The sequence below is a fragment of the Miniopterus natalensis genome, chromosome 5 (genome assembly GCF_054644295.1).
Source record: "Miniopterus natalensis isolate mMinNat1 chromosome 5, mMinNat1.hap1, whole genome shotgun sequence".
Taxonomy (NCBI): Eukaryota; Metazoa; Chordata; class Mammalia; order Chiroptera; family Miniopteridae; genus Miniopterus; species Miniopterus natalensis.
Genome location: NC_142085.1, coordinates 43,408,866 through 43,433,098, shown reverse-complemented (window position 1 = coordinate 43,433,098; position 24,233 = coordinate 43,408,866). Strand labels below are relative to the sequence as shown.

General features: G+C 38.1%; 1 protein-coding gene across 2 annotated transcripts; it reads right to left on the bottom strand.

The window, feature by feature from the left end:
- Window positions 1-4,460: 4,460 nt before the first annotated feature.
- Window positions 4,461-21,990, bottom strand: SPACA1 (sperm acrosome associated 1). Of its 2 annotated transcripts, XM_087817151.1 has the most exons (9): window positions 21,841-21,990; window positions 21,715-21,771; window positions 21,588-21,651; window positions 16,121-16,162; window positions 12,107-12,208; window positions 11,349-11,455; window positions 10,608-10,743; window positions 5,141-5,261; window positions 4,461-4,617 (listed from the first exon to the last, which is right to left on the bottom strand). In XM_087817151.1, exons 1-9 carry the CDS (start codon window positions 21,988-21,990, stop codon window positions 4,461-4,463), a joined length of 936 nt encoding a protein of 311 aa, XP_087673277.1. The 2 variants fall into 2 exon arrangements, with proteins under 2 accessions (XP_087673277.1, XP_087673276.1); XM_087817150.1 differs by having other exon boundaries at window positions 16,121-16,177; window positions 21,609-21,612; window positions 21,694-21,990.
- Window positions 21,991-24,233: the final 2,243 nt, after the last annotated feature.

Below are 24,233 nucleotides of genomic sequence, written 5' to 3'. Positions count from 1 at the left end.
ATTTGAATATTTTACCAAGTTCTGCTGCTGCATGTGCAGAGACTAATGTCTTGGGGTCCAAATGGAAAGCCTCGTCTTGATATCTAACTGCTTGGCTTTATTTACCTTGGAGATACAGATGCAAATGTCAAGGCTTTCCCTATGAATATTTTGGTGAGCAGGAAAAGTAACAGATGCCTGGAATTTAGGATTAGATGGGAACTAGAAAAAGCCTCTGGCCTAGTTTACTTTGAGAAGGAAGTGATTGGCCCCACTGATCTTAACTGATGTGCAATGGAGATCTCATGGACCATGGCAGGGAAGAGATTTCCCCCAACACATAGACTGTAAGTGGCAAATGGCGAAGGGTCTTCATGAGACCTGGAGTGATTTCATGGAAACCTGGAGCATACTATAATCTACTTCAATATAAGGTTTGTTGATTATTTTAACATAATGCAGTAAGATCATAGTATTTATGAGAGAGGAGCCCCTGGTCTTAGGAGTAGGATGATTTTAACAAAGGCCATCAAGGTGAGTTTGGACCAGTGGAAGATCTAAGTAACGCCCAGAGATCTAAGAGGAAAAGTGCTACTATTGTCAAGGCGCATTGCTGATTTGCTGTGTTATGAAAGACTAGCTCACTGAGACCTGACTCCTTGTAGACAGGCTTATCAGACAGTCCTGCTCAAAACTGTATTTCTGAGTTGGTGTAGTATTAACATTCGTGCATGCTTTCATTTTGTCCCACAGACCACTAGTAAGTTTGGGAAATATTTCACCTCCAACCCCTTCTAAGAGAGTCGCAATGTGCATAGCACATTGATGGATAGTCCTGAACTAAGTAAGTCTTCAGCTCGTTTGACTATGAAAACTTGTATTTTGGAAACATTTGTGTGTCAGTCAGGATAGTCTTAAGAAGGCTGTTGTATTGAAGAGCCTCTAACCCTCAGTGGCTTAAAATAAAGTTTATTCCTCTCTCCTGCTACATAGTCATTGGTGGCCGACTGGAGATCCTGTGCCATGCAGTCCTCATGCTGGGATCTACGCATTTGTAGGTGCTCTAGCAGAGAAGGTAAATGGGAGGAGAGACTGTTCCATTATGTGACTGCTGGGGTCCAGCCCCAGTGGTCCAGGGGTCCCCAAAGGTGTGGACGGTGTCAGCGAAGAATGAAGGACGCGGAGACAGCCTTCAGAGCATCAGGACAATCAGCTTCTTTTTTTTTTATTGCCTTGTTACAACTGTATTTATACTATTTGATTTTATTGCTGGTTAAACAACAGGACATCATGCTTTGTTCCGGTTTCTGTTTTGGCCTTTCACAGTTAATATACCTTCTTATCGGACCTTTGCTAAAGAATTTACATCTGTTTAGGTATGTTAATTTTAGTCTTACCTATTGTTTATATTTCTATAGGCTATTCTACAGGTTAATCTCTAGTTTGTTATTTATATTCTGAAGTTACTATTTTATTGCTCTACTATGTAGCTAAAAGGAGAATAACTCAGCCAGCTTTTCTTATGTGAAGGCTATTTGAGTCCTAAGTCAGGGCTCTGTAGCCTGCGCGTGATTGTTTTTAGCTCTGGTTTGACCGCCTGTCCTGCACCCAGCCTCAGTCTCCCCGCTGACATTCCCTGCAGCAGTCCGTCCTCACTGTAATATTCTGTGTGTGATTATTCTGTGTACGATAAGGGTCCAGGTGTAGATTGAAATAACCTCTTTCCTAGACTGCTCTTTCCTTATGGGGTTCCCAGAGTTTTCCATTAATATGAACATCCCCCAGTAATACATTCCTCCGTGGGGACTCCCTGGTGGCCTCCCTGTGGATGGCCCTGCGCGGCGAGTCAGCAGGGCCCGGACCCAGGCCTCTCCCCCGGTGGGGAGCTTCCTGTGGTAGTGGCCTAACAAGTCCTAAACTCTGCTGACAGTCTGAGTCTGAGTTCGTTATAGGCGCCACATGATATTTCTGTACTCCTTGGGGCTTTTACTGAATCTTTGTCTTTTCCAGTTCTATCCGACTCCCCTGCCAGGGAAAAATTCCCAGCTAGGGCGATGCCCTTTTCTGGTGCAGTGACTCGGGTAAGGACACAGAGCGTCAGGAAGGGGAACAAGCATGGGAAGAGGGATCTGCCAACACCAAGTCCCGTGGAGCACTGGCTGGGCGGATGTCTCCTCCTCAGAGGATGTGCCAAGCAGCAAGGATGGAACGGCTTCCGGCATGTGACCACTGTGTCCCATAAGCTGCGCCCGGGCCAGAATGGAGGTTGCTTTCCACAAATCCCTCTTAGATACTGTCTGGATGTAATTGATGTATGTCATTCTGACATAAGTTAGCACCTTTCACCTGCCTCCTATGTGCTGATTCCTGGAACAAGCCGTTGTTCTGACCTGGTCAAGCATGTAATTTCTGCACCTGGTAGCACTGTACACTAGTGCCCGTAACTATCCCCCTGTCTTCACACTGTATAATTCTTTGGCACCTGATAAGTGGCCCAGGGAGCCATGTTCTCTTGCAGCCTCCCAAGGTTAAACTCTGTCACCAGACTGGGGTGGCCAGCCCCTTTCTTTTGTCTTTCCCTGCCCTCTCTTCATTTTCAGTCTTGGGGCTTTCCCTGGGTCCGTGTCTGCAAGCAGTGAGCTCTGGAGGTTTCTAGTCTGAAAGTCACACTTGAAATTTTGGCTCATAACTCACTGGCTAGAACTAGTCACATTGCCCCACCCAACCATGAAGCTGAGAGGTGCTATCCTGCCACACGCCTGGAAAGGAGATGGCCAGAAATAGTCAGTGAACAGCACTGGCCACTACACCTGTTAACCTGACTGAACACCTAGGGTCATTGAAATACAGTTGGAAAACACTGCTATTTGTGGTTTTAAAAATGAGAATTGATAATAATTACTATTCAGGAATGTTTACCACCTCTGCTAAAGTTGCATGACCATACTTAATCAGGAATAAGAAACGGGAAGGATGATTTTTTTTCACACTTATCTGGGGCGAGGAACAGTGTCAAAAGAACAATTCTTTGGAAATATTGAATGAGAACAACTTCTCACTTAGTCTCTAGTAAATTCCCACAACAGGTAACAAAATCTTTTCCCAGCCAATTTTTCTTTACTTCTCCCCGATACAAATGCTATATAATAGAAAGCATGGGTAATTCCACAACTCAGCCTATTTCTAGGCTACTAGAGGGAAGTATAAATGCCCATGTGCAATGTCTTCACAGATGTGCAGAGTTAATGCAGCCATCAGATAAAATCCCATAATGTTAATGAAGTTGGCATAGAACTCATCTAAACAAAAAATTAAGTGCATTTTTTACTACTTTCATAACCTTAGAAAGTTAATTTCTGATGAAGTCTACCTAATCAAATTATCGAATGCCTTGGTATCTTGTTTGAAAGTTGTTCATAATTGTATCACATAATGACACAGGACAAAAAGGCAGTGATGATGTTCAGAAATAGTACCTTGGTTTTAGATGTTATCTCCTGCATACAAAACACAATGAAGGTGCTTTGTGGTTATTTAAAAGTTTTTAGTTCAGTTTCTGTTAGAAATACAGGACATGTTAAATTCATGTCATTTAGCCCTGGCCAGTGTTCTCAGTGGTTAGAGCATCGGCTTGTGGACCAAAGGGTCTCAGGTTTGATTCCTGGTCAAGGGCACATATCTGGGTTGCAGGTTCGATCCCCACCCTGGTTGTGGTGAGTGCAGGAGGCAACCAACCATCGATGTGTCTCTCTTACACCGGTGTTTCTCTCACTCTCCTCCTTCCCTCCCTTCCACTCTCTCTAAAAATCAATGGAAAAAATTATCCTCGGGTGAGAATTAACCAAAAAAAAAAAAAAAAAATTCACGTCCTTTACTCAGCCACCTCCAGTTCCTCCTGGGTTCTTCTTTACATGTTTCCTATATACAATCATAATTAAATTACCTAATGTATGTAAAGTGCTTTGAGAAAAGCTTGGCACATGGTAGTCACTAAATGTGATTTGCTATCATTTGTTATTATTGCTATCATTTCATGTGTGACAACTAGTACTCTGTTTCATGCCCTGCAGAGATTCTAAAGTATGGTTGGCTTTAGCAAGTTCTATCCAGGGCTCCCAGAAGAGAGAAAGTATAATATGCAAGGCATCTTTTATATTTTTTTCTTTTGGGGGGGACAGAATAGGCAAATCATCTTAGAAGTGATCAAAGTGATCAAAAATGTGTTAGGAAGATTTTGTGTGTTTGTACCTCTAGATAAATGTTACCAAGTGATTACCTGAAATGGTAAATATTGAGAACAAATTAAAAAGTTTTTGATAAGTCTACCACAAAGATGTACTGATTAAAACAGGTCCTTCTCATATTGAATTACCTTCAGACTGTGGTAAATCATTTACAGTATTATTAAAGTATTTCAATATATATTTTATTTTTATAATAATGCATCTTGTATGCTCTACTCTCCTTTGGCCTATTATACATTAATCATTCCACTCGCTCAGTGCATCATCTTCACGTCCATGTACTCTTGTTGTTGACTGTTCAATAGAAGTTGACACTTTGTGTCTCACTGCAGTCAGCTCAGAACGTACCTCAGTTTCTGTGGCTTTTGGCTCCCAGAGAGACTTTACTGCTGCCCTGGGAGATAAAACAAAAACAAAAACAAAAAATCTCTTATGTGAAATGAAAACTAAAATTAGATTTATGTTTCATTTTCTTTATATAGTAGTGCCTCCTTAGTCACAATTTATTTTTAGATTGTGGTGCATCAGTTGCACTGTGACAGTAGAGCCCTCAGATGTAACAGGGTGTAATACTCATGCAGGTATTAGAAATATTCTCCTACAAATGCACTGGTAGATTACAATAACCAATTTTGGAGGTTGTCATAACTACAACTGGACAACACAAATATTCATTCAATAAACTTTTTTAAGCAACTACTATGTAAAATTGTAAAAATTGCATTTAAAAGCTCTCTCATGGCTGGGAAACAAGTCATGAGATTAGGTAGCTTGGATTAGGAGAGTTGCAGGAGTTGGGCAGTTTGAAGACACATGTGAGAGGCATCATGGACAGGGCTTTGGATTCATGGGGCAAGGGAGGGTCAGAGAGGAAGACATCGATCAAGGGTGAGACTCAGTTTCAGTACTTCACCTACCAGTTTATAATTATGAAGATCAGTACAAAAATCACAAATATACACATCACAACTCCTATGGTCAGCACAAAAACTAGGACTGCATCAGTGTCTGCTCGTCCTGATTTTCTCATCTGCAATTCTAGAGAAGAAAACACATACCTGATTATTATTACTACTTGGAGAAAAAGGAAATGGATACTTAAATGGAAACTTTATATCTGAAAGACAACTCTAGACATATAACAGAAAGAATTAGTGGACAGCAAGTTATTAATTGCTCTGCACATTTAAAATGTCCTTTTCAAGCATGCAGAAAGCTGAAAGACTTTGACAATAAACATCATGTATTCCTACCACCTAGATACTACCAACAACATTTTGCTATCCATCTGTCCATCCTTCCAGCCCATCTTATATTTTTTTATGCATTTTTTTAATCTGCTGATGCTGCAAATTCTTCCAAGCAAAATTCTCCAACTGGTGTATTATTAACTATAGTTCAGTATTTGTTTATATTTTTTCTTTTGAAGTAAAATTTCAAACAATAAATTGCACAAATATCTTTTTTTTTTAAAATATCTCTTTATTGATTTCAGAGAGAGGAAGGGAGAGAAAGAGAGAGAGAGAAACATCAATGATGAGAGTCATTGATCGGCTGCCTCCTGCACGCCCCCTGCTGGGGATGGAGCCCGAAACCCGGGCATGTGCCCTGACCGGGACTCGAACCCTGATCTCCTGGATCTTAGGTCAATGCTCAACGGCTGAGCCACTCCCAGCCAGGCGCACAAATATCTTAAATGCACATTTGTTTAGTTTTGACATATGCAAACACATACATGTAATTTAAACCCATATCAAGACAGAATAATACTATATCCTACAAAGTGCCCGTGAGCCCCCCCCAGTTAATCCTTGCCCCGTCTTCCAGAAGCCGTACCCGTCCTGATTTTCTTTTCTACCATATGTTAGTTCTGCCTGTTCTAGAACTTCACAAGAATGGAAATATATATTATGTAGTCTTTTGTGTAAGACTTTTAAAATCAATATGTTGATTCACCTATATTAGCAATGTATTAATAGGTTTTTATTCTTGTATTTAAAATATATATATATCTTTATTGATTTTAGAGAGAGGGAGAGAGAGAAATATCAATGAGAGAGTCATTGATCCGCTGCCTCCTGCACGCCCTCTACTGGAGATCGAGTCCGCAACCAGGCATGTGCCCTGACTGGGACTCGAACTGTGATCTCTAGGATCATAGGCGGGTGCTCAACCGCTGAGCCTTGCTGGCCGGGCTTTTTCCTTTTTTATTAATGAGTGGTATCCCTCAGTTTGTTTATTCATTCTTTTATTTTTTTATTTTATTTTTTTAAATTATCTTTATTGATTTCAGAGAGAGGACAGGAGGGGAGAGAGAGAGATAGAAACTTCAATGATGAGAGAGTCACTGATCGAGCCCACAATCCGGGCATGTGCCCTGACCGGGAATCGAACCCCGATCGCCTGGATCCCAGGTCGACGCTCAACCGCTGAGCCACGCCCGGCCGGGCATATTCATTCTTTTATTGATGGACATCTAGGCTGTCCCTGTTTGGGGCTATTATAAGTAAACTGCTGTGAACATTTTTGGAGAAGTCATTCTGTGAACACACATTTGTGTTCTCTTGGATAAATACATAAGAGTAGAACTGCTGGGTGGTAAGGTGGAGGTATGCTTAGTTTTCCAAGACACTGCAAGATTTTTTCTTAAACTGATTGTATTGATTGCACAGGTTTTATAAATTTTCCCTCTCAGATTTTGGCTTGCCTATTTATTTTTCTAATAATTTATTTTAATGAACTGCAGTTTTTCGTTTTGGTGAAGCCTAATTTAGCAATGTTTCCTCTTATGGTGATTGTTTTCTGAGTCATGTCCAAGAAACCCTTGCTTACTCCTGAGTCACGCAGATGTTCTTCGTTTCCTTTTTAAAGCTTTATGGATTTAGCTTTTACTTTTAGGACTATGATACATCTCTCATTTTTATACACGTTGTAAGACAGGGGGTTGAAGTTCATTGTTTTTCAGACAAATATCCGCACACGACTTTTTTTTTTTTAATTTCTGTTCAAAATATTACAGATGTCCCTTTTTCTCCCCAATGACCCATTTCACCCTGCCCCATGCCCTCCCCAGTCCCTCTCCACACCACTGTCTGTGTCACTCACCACTTTTAAATCAGGCATTCCCTCCCATATCCCATGCTCTTCTTGCAAATAAGGCTATTAAAGAGACAAAGTCAGTCTGCCATATGTGTTACAACATTGATGCAGTGTAAACTGGTACAAAGCCAATTTACATCAAGTATTGCTTACTTTGTGAATTATATAGCTTTCTTCTGGCTCTTTCTGGTCCTTAAATCATAGAGTCATAAAAGATTTATGTGGGAAAGAACCAGAAGCAACTGTTGAATCGTACCAATAAGCATACCAATGTCCAACGAGGTTTAATGATTTCTGCAAGCTATGTTTTATGTGTTTTAATATTTTAATTTTGGTAAGTACTACTCTACCGGAAGTCTTCTACATGGGCAATCTCAACTGCTTATTTGTCTGAATTTTTCTTTCCATTCTTTAAACACCATGGAGTATAATTTTCCATTTTCCTTAGTAATTCTAGAGTTATACACTCAATTTAGTGATCTCACTAAATAGTTCCAAAATGATAGAGGAATTACATCATATTTATCTTCCATTATTGCTGGACTTTAAAAACCTTTTTAGTTTTGATAATTTTAGTTTATAGAAGCTGTGGGATTTTTAAAGCTCAAATCAAAGACACCTTTTAGGATTAAAACCTGAGAAGAAATGCCAAATTCCTTTCCATTTATCTACTGCCCTGCAATACTGGCCAAGAAAGGGTAGAGAATGAGGGCATGAAGGTTTCAGCACATTTCAATAGTGCTCTTCCTGCAAGGGTGACTTAGGTTGCTTTTATATCTAATAACAAAAAAAGCTGCATTTCCTATTGAAATTTTCTAATGAAAAAATAGGCTGACTTTTTTTTTGGTAAAATTAAGCTTTTTAGTAAAACTAAGCTTATGTTTTCATTAGTTTCCCAGAGCCACCATAGCAAAGTACCAGTGGCTGACTCAAAAACAAAGGAAATTTATTGTCTCACAGTTCTGGAGGTTAAAATTCTGAATACAAGGTATGGGTGTAGCCATGTTCCCTCCAAAGATTCTGAGAGAGGATCTGTTCTGTCTTCTTCCAGCTTTTGGTAGCTCCTGTATTCCCAGGCTGGGGCAGCATAAGTCCAGCTTCTAATTGTTTTCTCATGGCTGTCTTCTCCCACGTGTCTTTGTGTCTTCACAGGGCATTCTCCTCTGTATCTCTCTGTCTGTGTCCAAATTTTCCTCTTCTTATAAAGACACCAGTCATATTGGATTGAAGTCCCACTCTAACAGGACTTTATCTTAACTGAACTAATGACCTTATCTTAACGGAACTAATTATATCTGCAATGACCCTATTTCCAAATATGGTCACATTCTGAAGTTCTGGGAGTTAGAACTTGAAAGTATCTTTTTAGGGGGACACAACTCAATCCAAAACAATGCCTAATTATGGAGGACAACTATTGTGGATGTGAAAAATCTGATATATAAGGGAATGGATGGGAAATTTTCATTAACTAAATCATATTTACCTTCAAAAGATTTCAGTTATATATTTGTTTCAAGCCAGTACCATATTGTGGACATTTATAGTCAACACATTTGTTTGATGTCTAAACAACCCAAAGGGTCTGTCACAGTGGTGTAGCCAATTGTTATTTTAAAAGAAACTATTAAATCTTAAGTGTTCTGAAAATATTTTATCACTTAACCAGGGCATGTACTGAGATAGCAGAGCTACCCTACCAGCCCTAAACTGTGATGACAGGTAAGTAAGGGCTGACATTTTGGGACCTGTGTTCCAGCTCTTAGCTTATGTACTATCAAATGCATGTCGCCTTCTAATCATGGGAAGAGCTACACACTGAGATGCCCTAACACCTCAAGAATGGGGACAAAGACCAAGAATGCCCCCTGAAACCTATAATATCCTGAACTAGATGCATTGAGATATTTTTTAGTTTGATGTTTGGTCCTTTTTTGCCTTTTATAGCACTTTCTTAAAATTATCCTTTCAATAACAATTGTAGTAAGATTATTAGCTTTCACCAGAAAGATGTTTTTTAAAGACACTATACAACATATCAAAGAAAGTTATAAATAGTTAATTTTTAAAAACCATCCCCAAAGCAGTTTAGCTTGTTTTCATTTCAATAAAGGTGTGATGTTGCATGGTATCTCTAGACTACAGCATATATTGTTTACTTGGGATTAAGAAATACCTTCAAGAAATCCATGAAATCCCTTTAAAATTATAGGTAACTTTTGGCATGATTGTATATGTGGGAATTTTTCTGGTAAAAGCCTCCTGAGCCTTAATTGGATCTTAAACAATCCTGTGACCAAACCCCCATTTCCCCAATAACAAAGATAACAACGACAATAAAAATGGTTAAGAGCAACTGAACTAAAGGAAATAATTATTCGGATAAAGAAGATATCATAGTTTAAATTAAAAGGATATGCACACGGTTCCATTTCACAAGAGAAGCAGTTTTTAACGCGTGAAATTATGTTCTGGACAAGATTTCCCTTTTGTGACACATATCGATGACACTTATTGTTTCATCAAAAAATGTTTTCTTCAAATGAGTAATTTTTAAAAAGACATGCCTTGACATAATGCTTCTTAATTTTATTTTATTATACCAAAATTTTTATAAGCATCCATGAGAATTCCATGTATACATTTTCACTTTTGTGATAGAAGTAAAAGTAAGAATATAATCCAAGTTGGAGGATTTTTCGTTGGAGGTATTTCAGGAATATACTAGTTTCCCAAAGTGAGGCACATCTGACTCTACTTCGTGAAAAAGAAGTGAAGCACTACCTTGTGGAAAAGTCTAAATGATATAAATCAGTGGTTCTCAAACTGTGGTGTCTGCCAGCAGCACCTGGGAACTTGTTAAAATTGTAAATTCGTGTGTCAGTCCCATCCAAGATCTATTGAATTGGAAATTCTGTGGATGGGGCTAGCCATCTGTGTGTCCAGAAGCCCTCCAAGTAATTTTTTTTTTTTTAACCCTCACCTGAGAATATTTTTTCTATTGCTTTTCAGAGAGAGTGGAAGGGAGAGAGAGAAAGAAAAAGAGAGAGAGAAATATCAATGGGAGAGAGATACATGGGTTGGTTGCCTCCCACAGGCTCCCCAACTGGGGCCTGGGACTGAGTCTGCAACTGAGGTACATGCCCTTGGCTGGAATTGAACCCTGGTCCCTTTAGTCTGCAGCTGACACTTTAACCACTGAGCCAAACCGGCTAGGGCCCAAGTGATTTTGATGCTCTCCATAAAGTTTGAGACAAGCAAACTAAAATATTGTTAGGCACTTACCACTTGATGCATAGACTGTGAATTTGATAGATGCTACTACTTCATTATTTTCCACGGTATTACACTCGAAATCCAAGGGGTGAACTGGCCTATGTACTTCCAGGATTGCTGAATCATTTGAAAGTATAATGGATTGCTATTTTAAAAGAAAAAAGTATCAACATTCTTCATATAAACTTAAGATCAAGAAATAATTTTATATCCTGTAACAAAAAAAGAGCCATTGCTTCTCAGTCCAGGACAGTAATTAATTACGCACATTGATTTTAGAGTCAGACAATCCAGACATCAAGTACCAATTCTACCACTTCCTGCCTGTGTGACCCAGAAGTCACTCTCTGCATTTCCGTTTCTTATCTGTGAAATGGGTATAATATTAGGAATTACCTCATAGTATTGTTATGTGGGTTAAAAGAAACACTAGCATTCGGTGTATGTCTGGCACTGAACAAGCCCTCAATTAATGTTAGCTACTGTTATCATTAATACAATTCCTATGTATACAAATGAAAACCTTGCTTCCAAAATAAAATACTTTATATAAAATGAACATTTTTAAATTCTGATAATAGCTGATTCTAAAACATATATAAGTGTGTAAATAATGTAAAATTTTAAATCCCAATTAACTTCATTTTTGCAAACTGCTTTTAAAGAGAGTTTTCTGGGAGTCATCAAACACTGGGAAACAATTTTTATCACTCACTAGAAAGCACCAAATTACATACATTCATTACTCACTTGCTCTGGCCTTAGAATTTTCCAAATATATTTGAACCGATTTTCAGGAAATGTATGAACACATTCCAGTTTAACACTGTCAAAACTCTCTGATAGTGGTTTACCCCCTGAAAAAAGGGAAAATTAAATACATACATACCACTAAACATTGTAAATTGCTTTATAAATAATACTACTTTTAAAAGCCACCTCCAATTTTAAAATCAATTCTATGCTGGAAGTTATCAAACTTATTGAGAGTTTGAGTGTAGAAAAGCAAAGGGGAGTAGCAGGTAGAAGCAGGTAGAAGGCACCATAACCATAGCAGGGGCGACCAACTCAGTGATCTAATAGACTTTGAGATCTACTAGTGGCTTCCAATTTACTGGTTAGGGACCCCCATTAGAGATAATGAAATCTCATAGTAATGTACTTTGACAGAGAACATCACTTAAAATTTAGGGTATACCAATCTACTGATAAAATGTCATGACCAAGGTGTCAAAAGCATTTCACTATAGGACAGTCTTGACCACAGGCCCCGAGTACAATAAAGTTACAGTGTATTGCAGAGAACATATATTTTAGACATCACTGAAAAATGTAAAGCAAAAGCAGAAGTTATTCAGAGCTATAACTGTCTAAAAGAGTGGTATTTTAAGTTTTCTTATGATTTCCTTTCAGTCTATCAGTTCTACTCATGACAACCTGAGGTTAAAGATTTCCCCAGAGTAAACTCTTCTGCACTCAGTCTCCCTCCAACAGAGAGTCCGACTCACAGCCACAGTCTACTGGTCCGCGGCATTCTTCCACCCGTACAATGCACTTTGATTCACTTCCAGGGCATCCCTTTGTTAATATAACTTCTCTAATACCAACACCTTTGGTAAAAGAAATTGGCAAATGTTAGGAAAAATTAATTCCACATGATTTTTTCTTTACCATCTAAGTCTTTTTTGAGACTTTTCTCCTAATTTCAGAAATTAAATTCCCAAATTCAAGTTTATAACATGTAGAATTTTTTAGACCCCTTATTTTGAATTATTTCGTGAAACAGCATTTCCCAAAGGGAGTTACATGTAACACTAGTCCTTCTGGTTGTTACCATTAGAAAAAGAATTCCATGATTATACACATTTGAAAATAATATATTAAATAAAATTAAAAAGACCTCTTCAGAATTTGGGGAGAATTTTTTTTTAATACATCTTTATTGATTTCAGAGAGAGGAAAGGAGAGGCAGAGAGAGAGAGAGAAACATCAATGATGAGAGAGTCATTGATCAGCTGCCTCCTGCAAGCCCCTCACTGGGGATCGAGCCCACAACCCCGGCATGTGCCCTGACCCGGAATCGAACCTTCATCTCCTGGATCCTAGATCTATGCTCAACTGCTGAGCCACGCCCAGCCAAGCAGGAGAATTTTTAATATGCTAATAAATTAACATGCTACTGTGTGTAAACTTTCATTGATCTAACATGTAAAATTTTTACATTTTAACATCTTTGAAATCAGAATGCATCTTAGAATTGATGGCATGTCACAAATTGGCAGCATTTTCCTTTTTGGAGGTACATAAATTGTGCTTCTCACAGCCAATAAAGTGGTAGATCTAATGAAATGCAGTAGTACACAGGATCCCCCAAATTTATTTGACCATGGAATTTTAGTAGCAGTAGGGAGGCTTGGAGCTTCTGGAGGAAATTCCAAAATCACATTTGAACATAAATGAAGCTTTTTAATATTTAGATTGGTAATAAACATAGCAAGACAAACTATTAATGATCAAATCTCCATTTCTAACAACATACTCTTTAGAATTGCCACACATTTTTATAACAAGAAATCAAGTCTTTACTATCTCAAGTCTCCAGAGTTTGCCTTTCATCACCAGAACCAATGGAGATAATAAAATGCTGGATCAGCAACATGCTGAACATGTCCCATGATAAATAACTGTGGATGAAAAAGGGGCCACATACCAAACCTGACAAGCTCAGGGGGGCCTTCGTGGTGGGCCTTACAAACTCAAGTAATGACATAGGATGGCCTGAACACAAAAATTCCTAACTAAAAGCAAGTCGCGGTGGGTAGACATGTCCTAGGCCTGTAGCTTCCTTGACAAACGTCAATCTTTAAGTAAGCCTACCTATTATCTTTTTGCATCTAAGATAACATATATTTGAAAAGTCAGAGTGACTCTCTTTTCCAGATCCCTCAAGTGACAACCGCAGGCATGAGAGAGCACAACCACAGAACCGTCATTGTTCTCTCGTTCCTCGCTTACCGTCTCTACAGTTAATTACTAACTATCCTGTACCCACCTATGTAAAAGATGTTTCACTGTTTGGCCTTTCTATCCAGCCCCAGAGATTTCCCTGGATTGCTTTCTCCAGCCCCCTTAATCTACCAGCAATGGATTTCATGTACTTTCCTGAAGTATCCTCCTTTTATTCTGTAAAATAAGCTGCAAAACTGGCATTCTCTGGAGAATTTTCTCAATCTGCTGAGATTTTGCTTCCTGGCAATTGTTGTCGGTTTGGCTCAAACTCATAAAAATTCTCTATGTTTGGATGTTCCTTGTGTCAACATGACCTATGAAAAGACTTTATAGTCACAGGCTAAGGATCTATCCACCTTGATTTCCTTGTTTACTAGATTCCCTCTTTTAACCCCTACAAGATGTTAATCATAAAATCCATCCTCAAGGGCAGGGGAGAGTTGAAATCTAGAGATGACTTACAGTAAAGCTTCTCAAAGTTCAGCAAGCATGCAGATCACCTGGAGATATTACATGAAATTCTGATTCAGTAGGTTCTGAGAGTCTGCTTTTCTAACAAGCTCCCAGGCTATGTGGCTGGTCTCTGGACCAATCGTTGAGTAGCAAGGGAGAGGACTCCATATGGGAAAGGAAATGGCAAGTTGGAAGAGAAAAGGTCTTTTGATTAAAAGAGATGCCTAAGAATGGCTACAGCATGACTCAACTTTATAAAAAGCCCCTCTCTAGAAGTGCACCCTTATTCTGAAATGCATAAAAAAATTTTAAACAGGTGTTTTATGTATTTATTTAGCCAAATACAGTTCATTTCAGTGATGTGTATAGGTAAAATTTTCTGTAAGTCCAAGTAACACTTAAAAATCTGCCTGTGTATTCCAGAAAAAGAAAAAACTTGACTGCTAAAATATTGTTTTGGGAGTTCAACAGAATTTTCACAAAAGCATTTTTTCCCCCTCTAAATAGTTGTTATAAATGGAAAAGACTTTTAAATATTTAAAAAATATTTTAGACCTGAAACACTGTCTTTTCTTGTTTTCCTCCTGAGGACTTATCACCATCTGACATAGTACATATTTTACTTTTATTTATCTCTTTGCCCCAATTAAAATACATACTCCTTGAAGGCAGAGTTTCCTCTGCTTTGTTCACTGCTCTACTCCCAGCACCTAGAACAATGCCTGGCACATTGTAGACAAAAAAAACTTCTAAAAGTCCCAAAACAGAAAATCATTTGAATGAACAAATATAGAATTTCTGAAACACATCTTTAAGAAGTAGAGTAAGACAATATATCAATTATTAGAATTGTCATAAATATAATTCTCTTACGAAAATGACTCAAGCAATAGAAGAAAGATATAAATTGCAAGTGAATAATCACAGGTTTATTACATGGATTCTTCTCATTTTCTTTCATTCATTAAGAAGTTAAGGTTTAAAAAAACACACAACAGGCTCAAGAGACAGAAAATGGAACAGTGGTTGCCAGGGGCTGGGGGAATGGTGGTAATGGTTACACAATAATGCGAATGTGCTTACTGTCACTGAATTGTACATTTAAAAATGGTTAAAACAGTAAATTTTATGTTAGGTATATTTTACCACACACACTCACACACACACAAAATTGTTCTGATCTAGATCTGCATGAATTTTTCTGTCTTCTTACCCTCTGGTTTTTTCTTTCCCTCTCATCATTGTCTTTTTCTTCCAAGGCAGTTTCTATTTACAATAAACTTAATTTCATTGTGAATTATCTTCTCAGCATGATACGTTATAGTGGTTCTGAAAAGATGGTCTTCTAACCAGCAGCATCAACTTCGTTTGTGAACTTGTTTAGAAATATAAATTCTTAGGCCCCTCTGAAGGCCTGGTGAGTTAGAATCTCTGGGGTAGGCCCAGAAACCTGTGTTCTAACAAATCCTTCAGGAACTTGGGGTGAACAGTTAAGTTTGGGAAACACTGGTCTGTTGTAGAGCATGTGTTGCCTTAATCCCACCCCCATGTAAAAGATTTTATGTCCAATTTCTATTTATGGAATGATCAAAATAAGTCATAATCCTTGAATATTACCTTCCCCACAAAGTCAATACCTCTTTTATCCAAGATATGACATATAAATTGACAAATGTAGAATTTAGAATAGACTATTACGAATAAGCAAATTTCTTGATAGATTTGCCAACACCATGTGTGGGAAGACATCTGTAAGATGCATCTCAAGATTTTTCATCTTCTGAACATCTGTGAGATAGAGGAAGTTTTACTTTGGTGAAGGCAGTGTATATGCCAAGAAATATAGGGAGTTGGCTTAAAATAAGACTTAGAGGTTATAAATTGATATATCCAACCTTTTAAAGCAATGTTTGTGTTTTGTGTGTAAATTATAGTCATTAGAAATAGAAATCAATGAGAGATGAATGAGAGCACACAAATTACAAATAAAAATTGCTACACTATTTTTACCTTTCCTCCCCCTAAATTACAATATTGTTTATATACCCTACGCTACTTACCACATGTAACGGTGCACATCCCAAATTCTACTTCTTTGACTACTTTCGTATTTGCAACTAAACATGAAATGCAAAGACACATTATTTAATCACATGAAAACTTTTCTCAGTGAAAAGCTCTTACTTGGGGATGGAGATACAAGCACTTATCATATGGGAAGCAGACATTTTAAAAGTTTTATTAAATCAGAAAAGCAATACTATTCCTAGTACATTTATTATTGTTTACAACAAAAGAAGCCTAAGCCTTTAAAGTAATAAATTAAGAAATAACTTGCAAAGAAAGTTTATACTTAACCCTTGTATATAACTTAAAAATAATTTTTTCATTAGTTTAATATGTGATGAATTTAAAATGCTACAGAAAGTCAGAAAAACATTAAAAAGCCAGCCAATTGTCTCCCCCCCCCCCCCAAGTCTGTATTTTCTGGAAAATTTGAGTATATCATTTTCATCCAAAACAGAAGTCTTTATACCAAATGTTCATTAAAATCATGTGTTATAGCTTGGTTCTACTATTTCTAAGAATTTACTTCAACAATTTATTAGCAGGATAATCTAGGAATACATGTGTATTTGAATAGTTAAATATCATTGGTTTCAAATCACATAATACAGTGCTTCTTTTTTCTCATCATTCTGGAGTTTGGCATGAATCCCACTAGCTGCAGTATATAACCAATTCTTCATAGCTCAGATTAAGACTAAGATCTCAAAGGATAAAAATATTAAATGAAGTATTAGAATGTAATTTTTAAAAGGCATTGTATCCTGAGGCAACAATGTTACATGGGAAAATGCATTAGAGTTGGAGCCAAATTGCTGCTTCTACCACTAATTAGCTGCTTTGAGTTTGAGTAAATTACTTAAAACTCTTTCAGACCTAGTTAACCTTTCTGTAAAATTTGAAAAGGAGAGCCTATTTCATTTGACTATTGCAAGAATTAAATGAGAGAATGCCTGTGAAAGCATTCTATCACTTGTTTAGTACTATAAAAATGCTTAAGAGATAACCTCATTTACACTCATTTTGTACTTACTGATTTCATATAATTCTAAGGGTTTTTTTCCTATTTTTATTACTGCAAGACAATATTTTTATAAACTCTTTTTATATACTTATATGCACCAAATACAGCGCCTTGAATACATAGTAAGCACTAGATGTAAATATGTTAATCAATATTGACTTTGTTAAATAAATTATTTAGACTATCATGATCAATTTTGAATTAACATTTTTGCTTGAAATGCTTGGATACTTTCTGCTGGCACATTATGAGATATAAATTAAAAGCCAAATCCTGAGCACAGAAAACATAGGTAGGAGAATGAGTACTAGACTACTTTCAAATATAACCTCTTTTCAAAAACCATTCAATAAAACAAATACCTAATCAACTCTACTATTTACTACCTATGCTACTTTAGGAAATTACTTAAGTTCTCCTAACTTAAAAAAAAAAAATCGAGATTAATCAGATTATCTCCAAAGTTCCTTTCAGCCCTGAGTATGAGTGCCCATGAGGTCATTCACTGACTTTCTTTTTGATGGGGATCTTATAATCATGCGTCAGGGAGATTATATGTATCTGGGCTTCAGTGTAATATTTGTCAAAATTTCCCATTATATACCTATGAGCAAAAAGGAAAAATATGGTCTGCATGTCAGTAAAGTTTTACATATAACTTCTTAAACTATCAGATCTACTGATGCTAATTAATTGGTTGGTGTCAATGTGGTAGGAGTCATGTGTCACAGGACTCTGTACTATTCAAAATTTTTATTAATGACTTGGATAATACTTATTTTATGCTGACTGAATCTGGGGATTCTGGAAAACTAGAAAGGATAGTGAATATGTTAGAAGATAAATCTTGATCTAATAATGACAGGGTAGAAAACTGGGCAAAATTAACAAAATGAAACCTTGTAGAAATACAATCCTGTATGTAAGCTAAAAAGTCAGCTGTCCCCAAAATACTTTATAGGCTGTCTTAATTTTTTAGAACAGGTGAAAAGGAGAGTTCAATAGTGAATTTAATAGGAGTCAAGAGTGTAATGAGGCTTCACTAAAAATCTACTGGGTCTTAAGACTGTGCTAATAAAAGTCTGGCATCTACCATGATGCAGATAATGATCCTATTTTTCTGTTCTGGCCAGATCCTGGATTGTTCTCTTTAATTTTTACAGGACACTTTAACTGTTAGTATATTTCATCACAGTCCAATTTTAATTTTTGAGTTTATTTTTTGAAAGTTGATTTGTAAAGTCAGTATTCATGATTTTTAGTCTTAGAGTCTTCCAAAGAAAAAGAGAAAATACTGTATAGTTTTATATATATATATATAATAAACCTCATTTTATAGACTAAAACTCATTCTATCTTGCAATTATTATGTAGGTCTATTGTTGGTCCCTTTTCTAAATCTAAAGGTAAATAGGTTAAGAGTAAATTTACAAATCTTAGATTTATAAAGGGTATAAGGGTATATAAAAGGTATAAAAGGCATAGGGATAGAGGTATAAAAGGATTAAGAGTGTATACATAGTATCTTAGTGATTTTTCCTATATTTTGAAACATTTTATTTCATCATCCATAATAACAGATTTCAGTATTACTTATCAATTACTCCTATGTTTTTAAAAAAGACTATAAAATGGAAGAATGGTTAGAATTGCCTAGAAAGATGACATAATTGTGAAATAAATTGTAGCTTTACATCACCCTTTGTTTTCTTATTGCTTTGCCCAAAGTATCACATCATCTTTCAGAAAGATATAAGTTTAGAGGCACCTTTCTCAAAACCTATTTTCAGTTTTCATTGAACACAATTGAGATTTTAGAATTTTTCTTTTATTTATTTTTGTCCATAATGACAAAGGAAGAAAATTGACAGTGAAAACTTTCACAATTATTGGATGAATCAGAAGATGAACATAGAGAAACAGGTAACAGCACTTTGGATGCTAATAGTGATGTTAAAATTGACTGCATAAGCAAAATTAGAGATGATATCTTAGATGAATATCCTAGATGAATTCACTCTAACTCAAGAATCAATGAATGAACATTATATTTCTAAAAATAAAAAAGATATATGGCATTCTCATCCAGTTAGCCCTTTCAACAGGAAGGACTTGATCTTGAACTACTTTGTGAAAATGAGACCATACTGTTTTGCTAAAAGGATACATAGAGAGGGTGTCCTTTCCTTTTTAAAGCTGTTTATACACAAAAATTTACATGAGGAGGTTTGTAAACAGACAAATCAATACCAGGTGTGTACACAACGCTGACTGAAAGAAAACAGATGTAGAAATAAATAAATTCATTGGACCAATAATTCTAATTTTTTATAAATCTAAGATAAAATAGTTTTGCAAATATGGATAAAGAATATGGTGGTCTTCTCTTCAACAAAATATGTGCCTTCATAATTTTCAAAAGTACTGTGTCTTGACAATGCAAGTGCAAAAAGAACAAGAATAATGATAACTAGAATCTATTACACGATGTACTTGAAATCTGGAATCAGTATTTATAAGATGGAAATATTTGAGATTCATGCACAACAACCAGTGAGCTTTTAATTGCACTCAAAGTACTTTGTCCATACATCTTCAAAACCAGAAAAATGGGAAATTTTGGGATTTTCCATATTTAGATTATTAAAATTTCAAATAAGTTGTTTTCACTACCCTTTTATTCTTGCTTTTAAAATTACTTGTAAAATACCTTAAAAGTAAAAAAATAAAATGTCCAGTGGATCATAAATGGTGTTGAGTATTTTTACACTGGTCCACTGAGGGTTAAGAAGGACTTTGCAAATTTTAATAATAGCTCTGGAAATATCCAGATCTCAGACACCTCAGATTGTTTAAAATTCTGGATTATCACTTTCCCCAGGAAAAAGCAGTTATGCATGAAATTGTATATATAAAATTCCAGAAGGTACACGGACTCCCTGAAGTTCACAGATAAGGAAATGGAGACACAGAGAATAAATATCTTGCATTTGAATTTGAATCTCTAAGGCATTATAAATAACTCCATCATCCAGGTTTACCCTAAACTCTATTTAGCATTTTACACTTAGAACTATCCCTTGACTAGTTTAATACTAAAAATGTCAATTCAATTACTTCTAAAACTGGAGTGAAGCAATAGCTACTACGCTTTAGAGCATGTTTTTCTCTTTCTAGTCCTTTTTTTCACATTTCCAAAGTCAAGAACCACTCCAAGCTCTCTGTAATGTAATGTTATCAAGGCAATAACAAACCTCAGATCCCATCATTAACCTCAGATAGTCAATTTCTTTCTGTCACTGAGGGTCACTATCTGTCATCAGGAAATAAAGGAAAAGCTGATAAATATAGTATCTACTCTATATGTATAGGAGACAGGAGAGACTGCTAAGGTTATTAAAAGAATCTCAGCTGGGTCATTTATGAGGTAAGGGAATCATTCTCCTTTAGATGGCTGCAAACCTGCAACTGACCTTTTACCTACCAGCATGTGAGTTTCTAATCAATATAACATGTACAACAGCTTGTCAAGTTTTATTGCTTAATGAGCCAGCAGAATAAGGTAAATTTATGTACCAAGCACAAGCTCATTCTCCCGTGGTTAACATGTTATCATCTAACAAAAGCACTAGTTGGATCCCTTGATAGGTGTTTTCCAAGGCCACACTGTTTCTTTGTGGTTCGAAGTTGAACATGCAAACAAACCACCACCATGCTACAGAGGTGCTCAACGTTGGGGCTGCAAAAAGCTGCCATGGGGCTTCTGGGCAGTTTTGTTAGCATATTGATCTATCTAGATGTGTCACAATGAGGGGAATTCTGATTCCATTTTGTTCCAACACGGTGCAAATATGGAAAGAAAACCTCAAGCAATTTGGAACTTTAAAAAAAAACAAAAACCTACAATGGGAAGTTAAAACAACTGCAAAGGGCGTCAAAATAATTCCAATTGGTAGAAGACTATTTCCGACTCCTACCACTTAAAAAATAAAGCGTCTTAATGTCAGAGGGATGGAGAAGGGCGGGTGGGGGAGGGGGAGAGAGTAACTAAAGAATTTATATGCATATATGCACAACCCAAGGACATGGACAATGGTGGGGAGAGGCACTGGGGAGGGGTATGGGACGGGGTAGAACGGGTCATTGGGGAGAAAAAGGGACATCTGTAATATTTCAAACAAAAAATAAATTAAAAAAATAAAACTAAATAAAGCTTCTTTTTAGCAGTATTTCTGTAGCAACTTCTAGATATGGGCTTGTTCAGCTTGCTGTGGCCTTATAAATTTAACATATATTTCTTCAAAGCTATTATGTGAGTGAAAAAGGTATAAACTTGTGGCTGTTCGCCAAAGAGCTCTACAAATGTTAACAGGGATAATTCTGTGTCCTCGGACAAAAGGCTGGGCTTTGCCCTCAACAGGTGCCTTTGTCCCCACCAAGGAGCCTCCCACCTTCACCATCCTCCTCAGATTCATCCTCAGGCTGGGTCGTGTGTTCAGCCTCGCTGGTGTAATGCTCCGCCTCGCCGGTGTAATGCTCCGCCTCTCCGGTGTAATGCTCCGCCTCGCCGGTGTAATGCTCCGCCTCCTTCTGGGCCTCCCCGTCGGTCTCGCCCGCATGCTCGTGTTCGCTTTCGCCGTCGTTTTCGTTGCTCTGGCCCATGCCCATGCTCTCGCCCTGGCCCAGGACCTCGCCCTCCTCTTCATCCCCTGGGCTGGCAAAGCCGGGATCCGGCTCGGAGGTGACGTTCGCCCCGCAAGCGGACTGGAGGCCGGCCAGGAACAACCAGCCAACAGCCAGCAGCAGCCTGGCAGGGCAGCCCGCGCCCCCGGGCCTCATGGTTCTCGGCCCTACGGCCGCCCACGGCTCAGTCGCAGCCACTTGCTCTCCACTAGAGGGGCGTCGAAGAAAGGAGTCACGGGTTTCCGAACCCCTCCGCGCCGCACCCGCACCCGGGCAACCACTCAGGCGTCACAGCTCGTCACCTGCGCAGGGACGACTGCCTCGCTCCTGGCGCTTTGGAACACACGCGGGCCCGCCAGCGTCCCGCCTCCGCTCTGCGCGTCGCGCCTCCGTGACCGCTTCCGTCGGCGCCACTTCCGGTGTTCCGGCCGCGCTTGCTGCGCTTCCGGCGGATCTGATCGCCTTCCGGCCGCTCAGGAGGCAGGGGCCCTGCCGCCGTTCTCGCTCACCCTTCCTTCTGAAAGAGATCCTTGCTTCCTGCATTTGCTGCTCTCCAACCAGAATGCAACTTGGTGTCGAATTCCTTATGCAGAATTTCCAGTCCGTGTAGGTCAAGGTGGATCGTCACGGCCTTCTCGAGTGTGGAGCCTCACACTGCATCGGTTTCTGTGGGCGCGGCCTGATTTATAGAGGATATAGCGGGGCACTTTCTTTCTTTGCCCTGAACACTATTGCTAAAACCGCTCAAGCATGTATTTATGTCTTAAGGGTTTGAGCGGCGCCTTCAGCTCTGCGTGGGGCTTCCTTGTGCTAGACTGGATGCCGGGAGAGAGGAAGGGGCGGGAGAATGCAGCTGTTGTCAAGGTAGTTCTCCATTCTGTGTTTGGATAGCTGATGCTTTTGGAGCCAAACTTCGGACTTACACTTAGGGGAAAAGAATCTTCTGGAGAAAGTTTCTAAGAGCAGACTCTTGCTCCTGTCTTTCTGTTTGGCAGCCTCACTCCTCTTTTGATTCTGCATTGTGCTGCTTTCTTTTACTTCTGAGTCCAGGATAAGAACAAATGCTCTAATATTCCTTGGTTACTGTAGAGCAAGGGTCTCCCACAATCCCATTTCATACTGTTCTACCCACACCCATTCCAAACCCAACTTAACTGCTTCCCTGTTGTGTTCATCTAATTCCTCCAAAATAGATGCGTCCTTCACCTTGCATTCTGAGCACAGACTCTGAGGGGACAAGCCTAAACTGTCCTAATTTCTGAACTCCAAGTTTCTCCCAAACTCCCAAGTTTCTTTACAGTATCTAGAATATATAATACACCAATCAAAACGGCTAAGAAAATTTTCATGACAGTACCAAACGTTGGGGGGAATGTGAAGGAAGTGAATCACTAATATTGCTGGTGGGAATGTAAAATGGCACTGTTTTTTCAGAGTGTCTGTACCTCTGTTGTGCCTTCATTCTCTGGCCATCATTTAAAACTATATTGTTACACAGTAATTTTGTGGTAGAAACTATAGGAAGCCCTTTGGAATTTTGTACATAGGAATAGTGGTTTCAAATAGTCACAGTATATGCTCACAGTCTTCATGTGTTTAGTAGCTTCTTGTCTTTTTCCAGTCTCAGCCTTTCCCATCTATCTATTTTCTCATCTAACGGAACTGTCTACAAAGGCCCTTCTTCCTAAAGTCCTTCTTACAGAAATAAGAATTTACAAGGTGTTAAGGAAAGAGTAGTACCCAAAAGATGTTCTTTATTTTATTATTTATTTATTTATTTATTTATTATTTATTTTTTAACACTTTATTAAATTTATTGGGTGACAATGGTTAATATGAACATATAGGTTTCAGGTGTGGGTTTCTATCTTATAAGATCTGTATATTGCTCTGTCTGTCCACCACCCAAAGTCATATCTTCTCTCATCTCCTTTTATTAAGACCTCCTTCACCCACCACCCCCATCCCCTTCCCCCTGACAACCACCACACTGCTGTTTATGTCCATGAGTTTCAGTTTTGTATCCCATATATGAGTGAAATCATATGGCTCTTAGCTTTTTCTGACTGACTTATTTCACTTAGCATAATATTCTCAAGGTCCATCCATGTTGTTACAAATGGCAGCATTTCTTCCTTTCTTTATGGCTGAGTAGTATTCCTTCACATACATGTACCACATTTTCTTTATCCAGTCTGTTGCCAGACACTTTGGTTGTTTCCATGTCTTGGCCACCGTAATGCTGCAGTGAACATAGGGGTGCATATATCTTTGGGAATACCTTTTCGAGTTTTTCAGGTATATACCCAGGAAAGGGATTGTTGGGTCATATGGTAGCTCTATTCTTAATTTTTTGAGAAAACACCAGACTGCTTTCCATAGTGGCTGTATCAGTCTAC

What these genes read in the sequence shown, in the direction of transcription:
- SPACA1 (XM_087817150.1), bottom strand. Translation starts at nt 21,990, where the DNA reads ATGAGGCCCGGGGGCGCGGGCTGCCCTGCCAGGCTGCTGCTGGCTGTT. An exon ending in CGGACCAGTAGACTGTGGCT is followed by an intron (nt 11,456 to 12,106) that starts GTGAGTCGGACT and finishes CCCTTTTTTCAG; the next exon opens with GGGGTAAACCACTATCAGAG. An exon ending in AAATTCTAAGGCCAGAGCAA is followed by an intron (nt 10,744 to 11,348) that starts GTGAGTAATGAA and finishes CTTTTAAAATAG; the next exon opens with CAATCCATTATACTTTCAAA.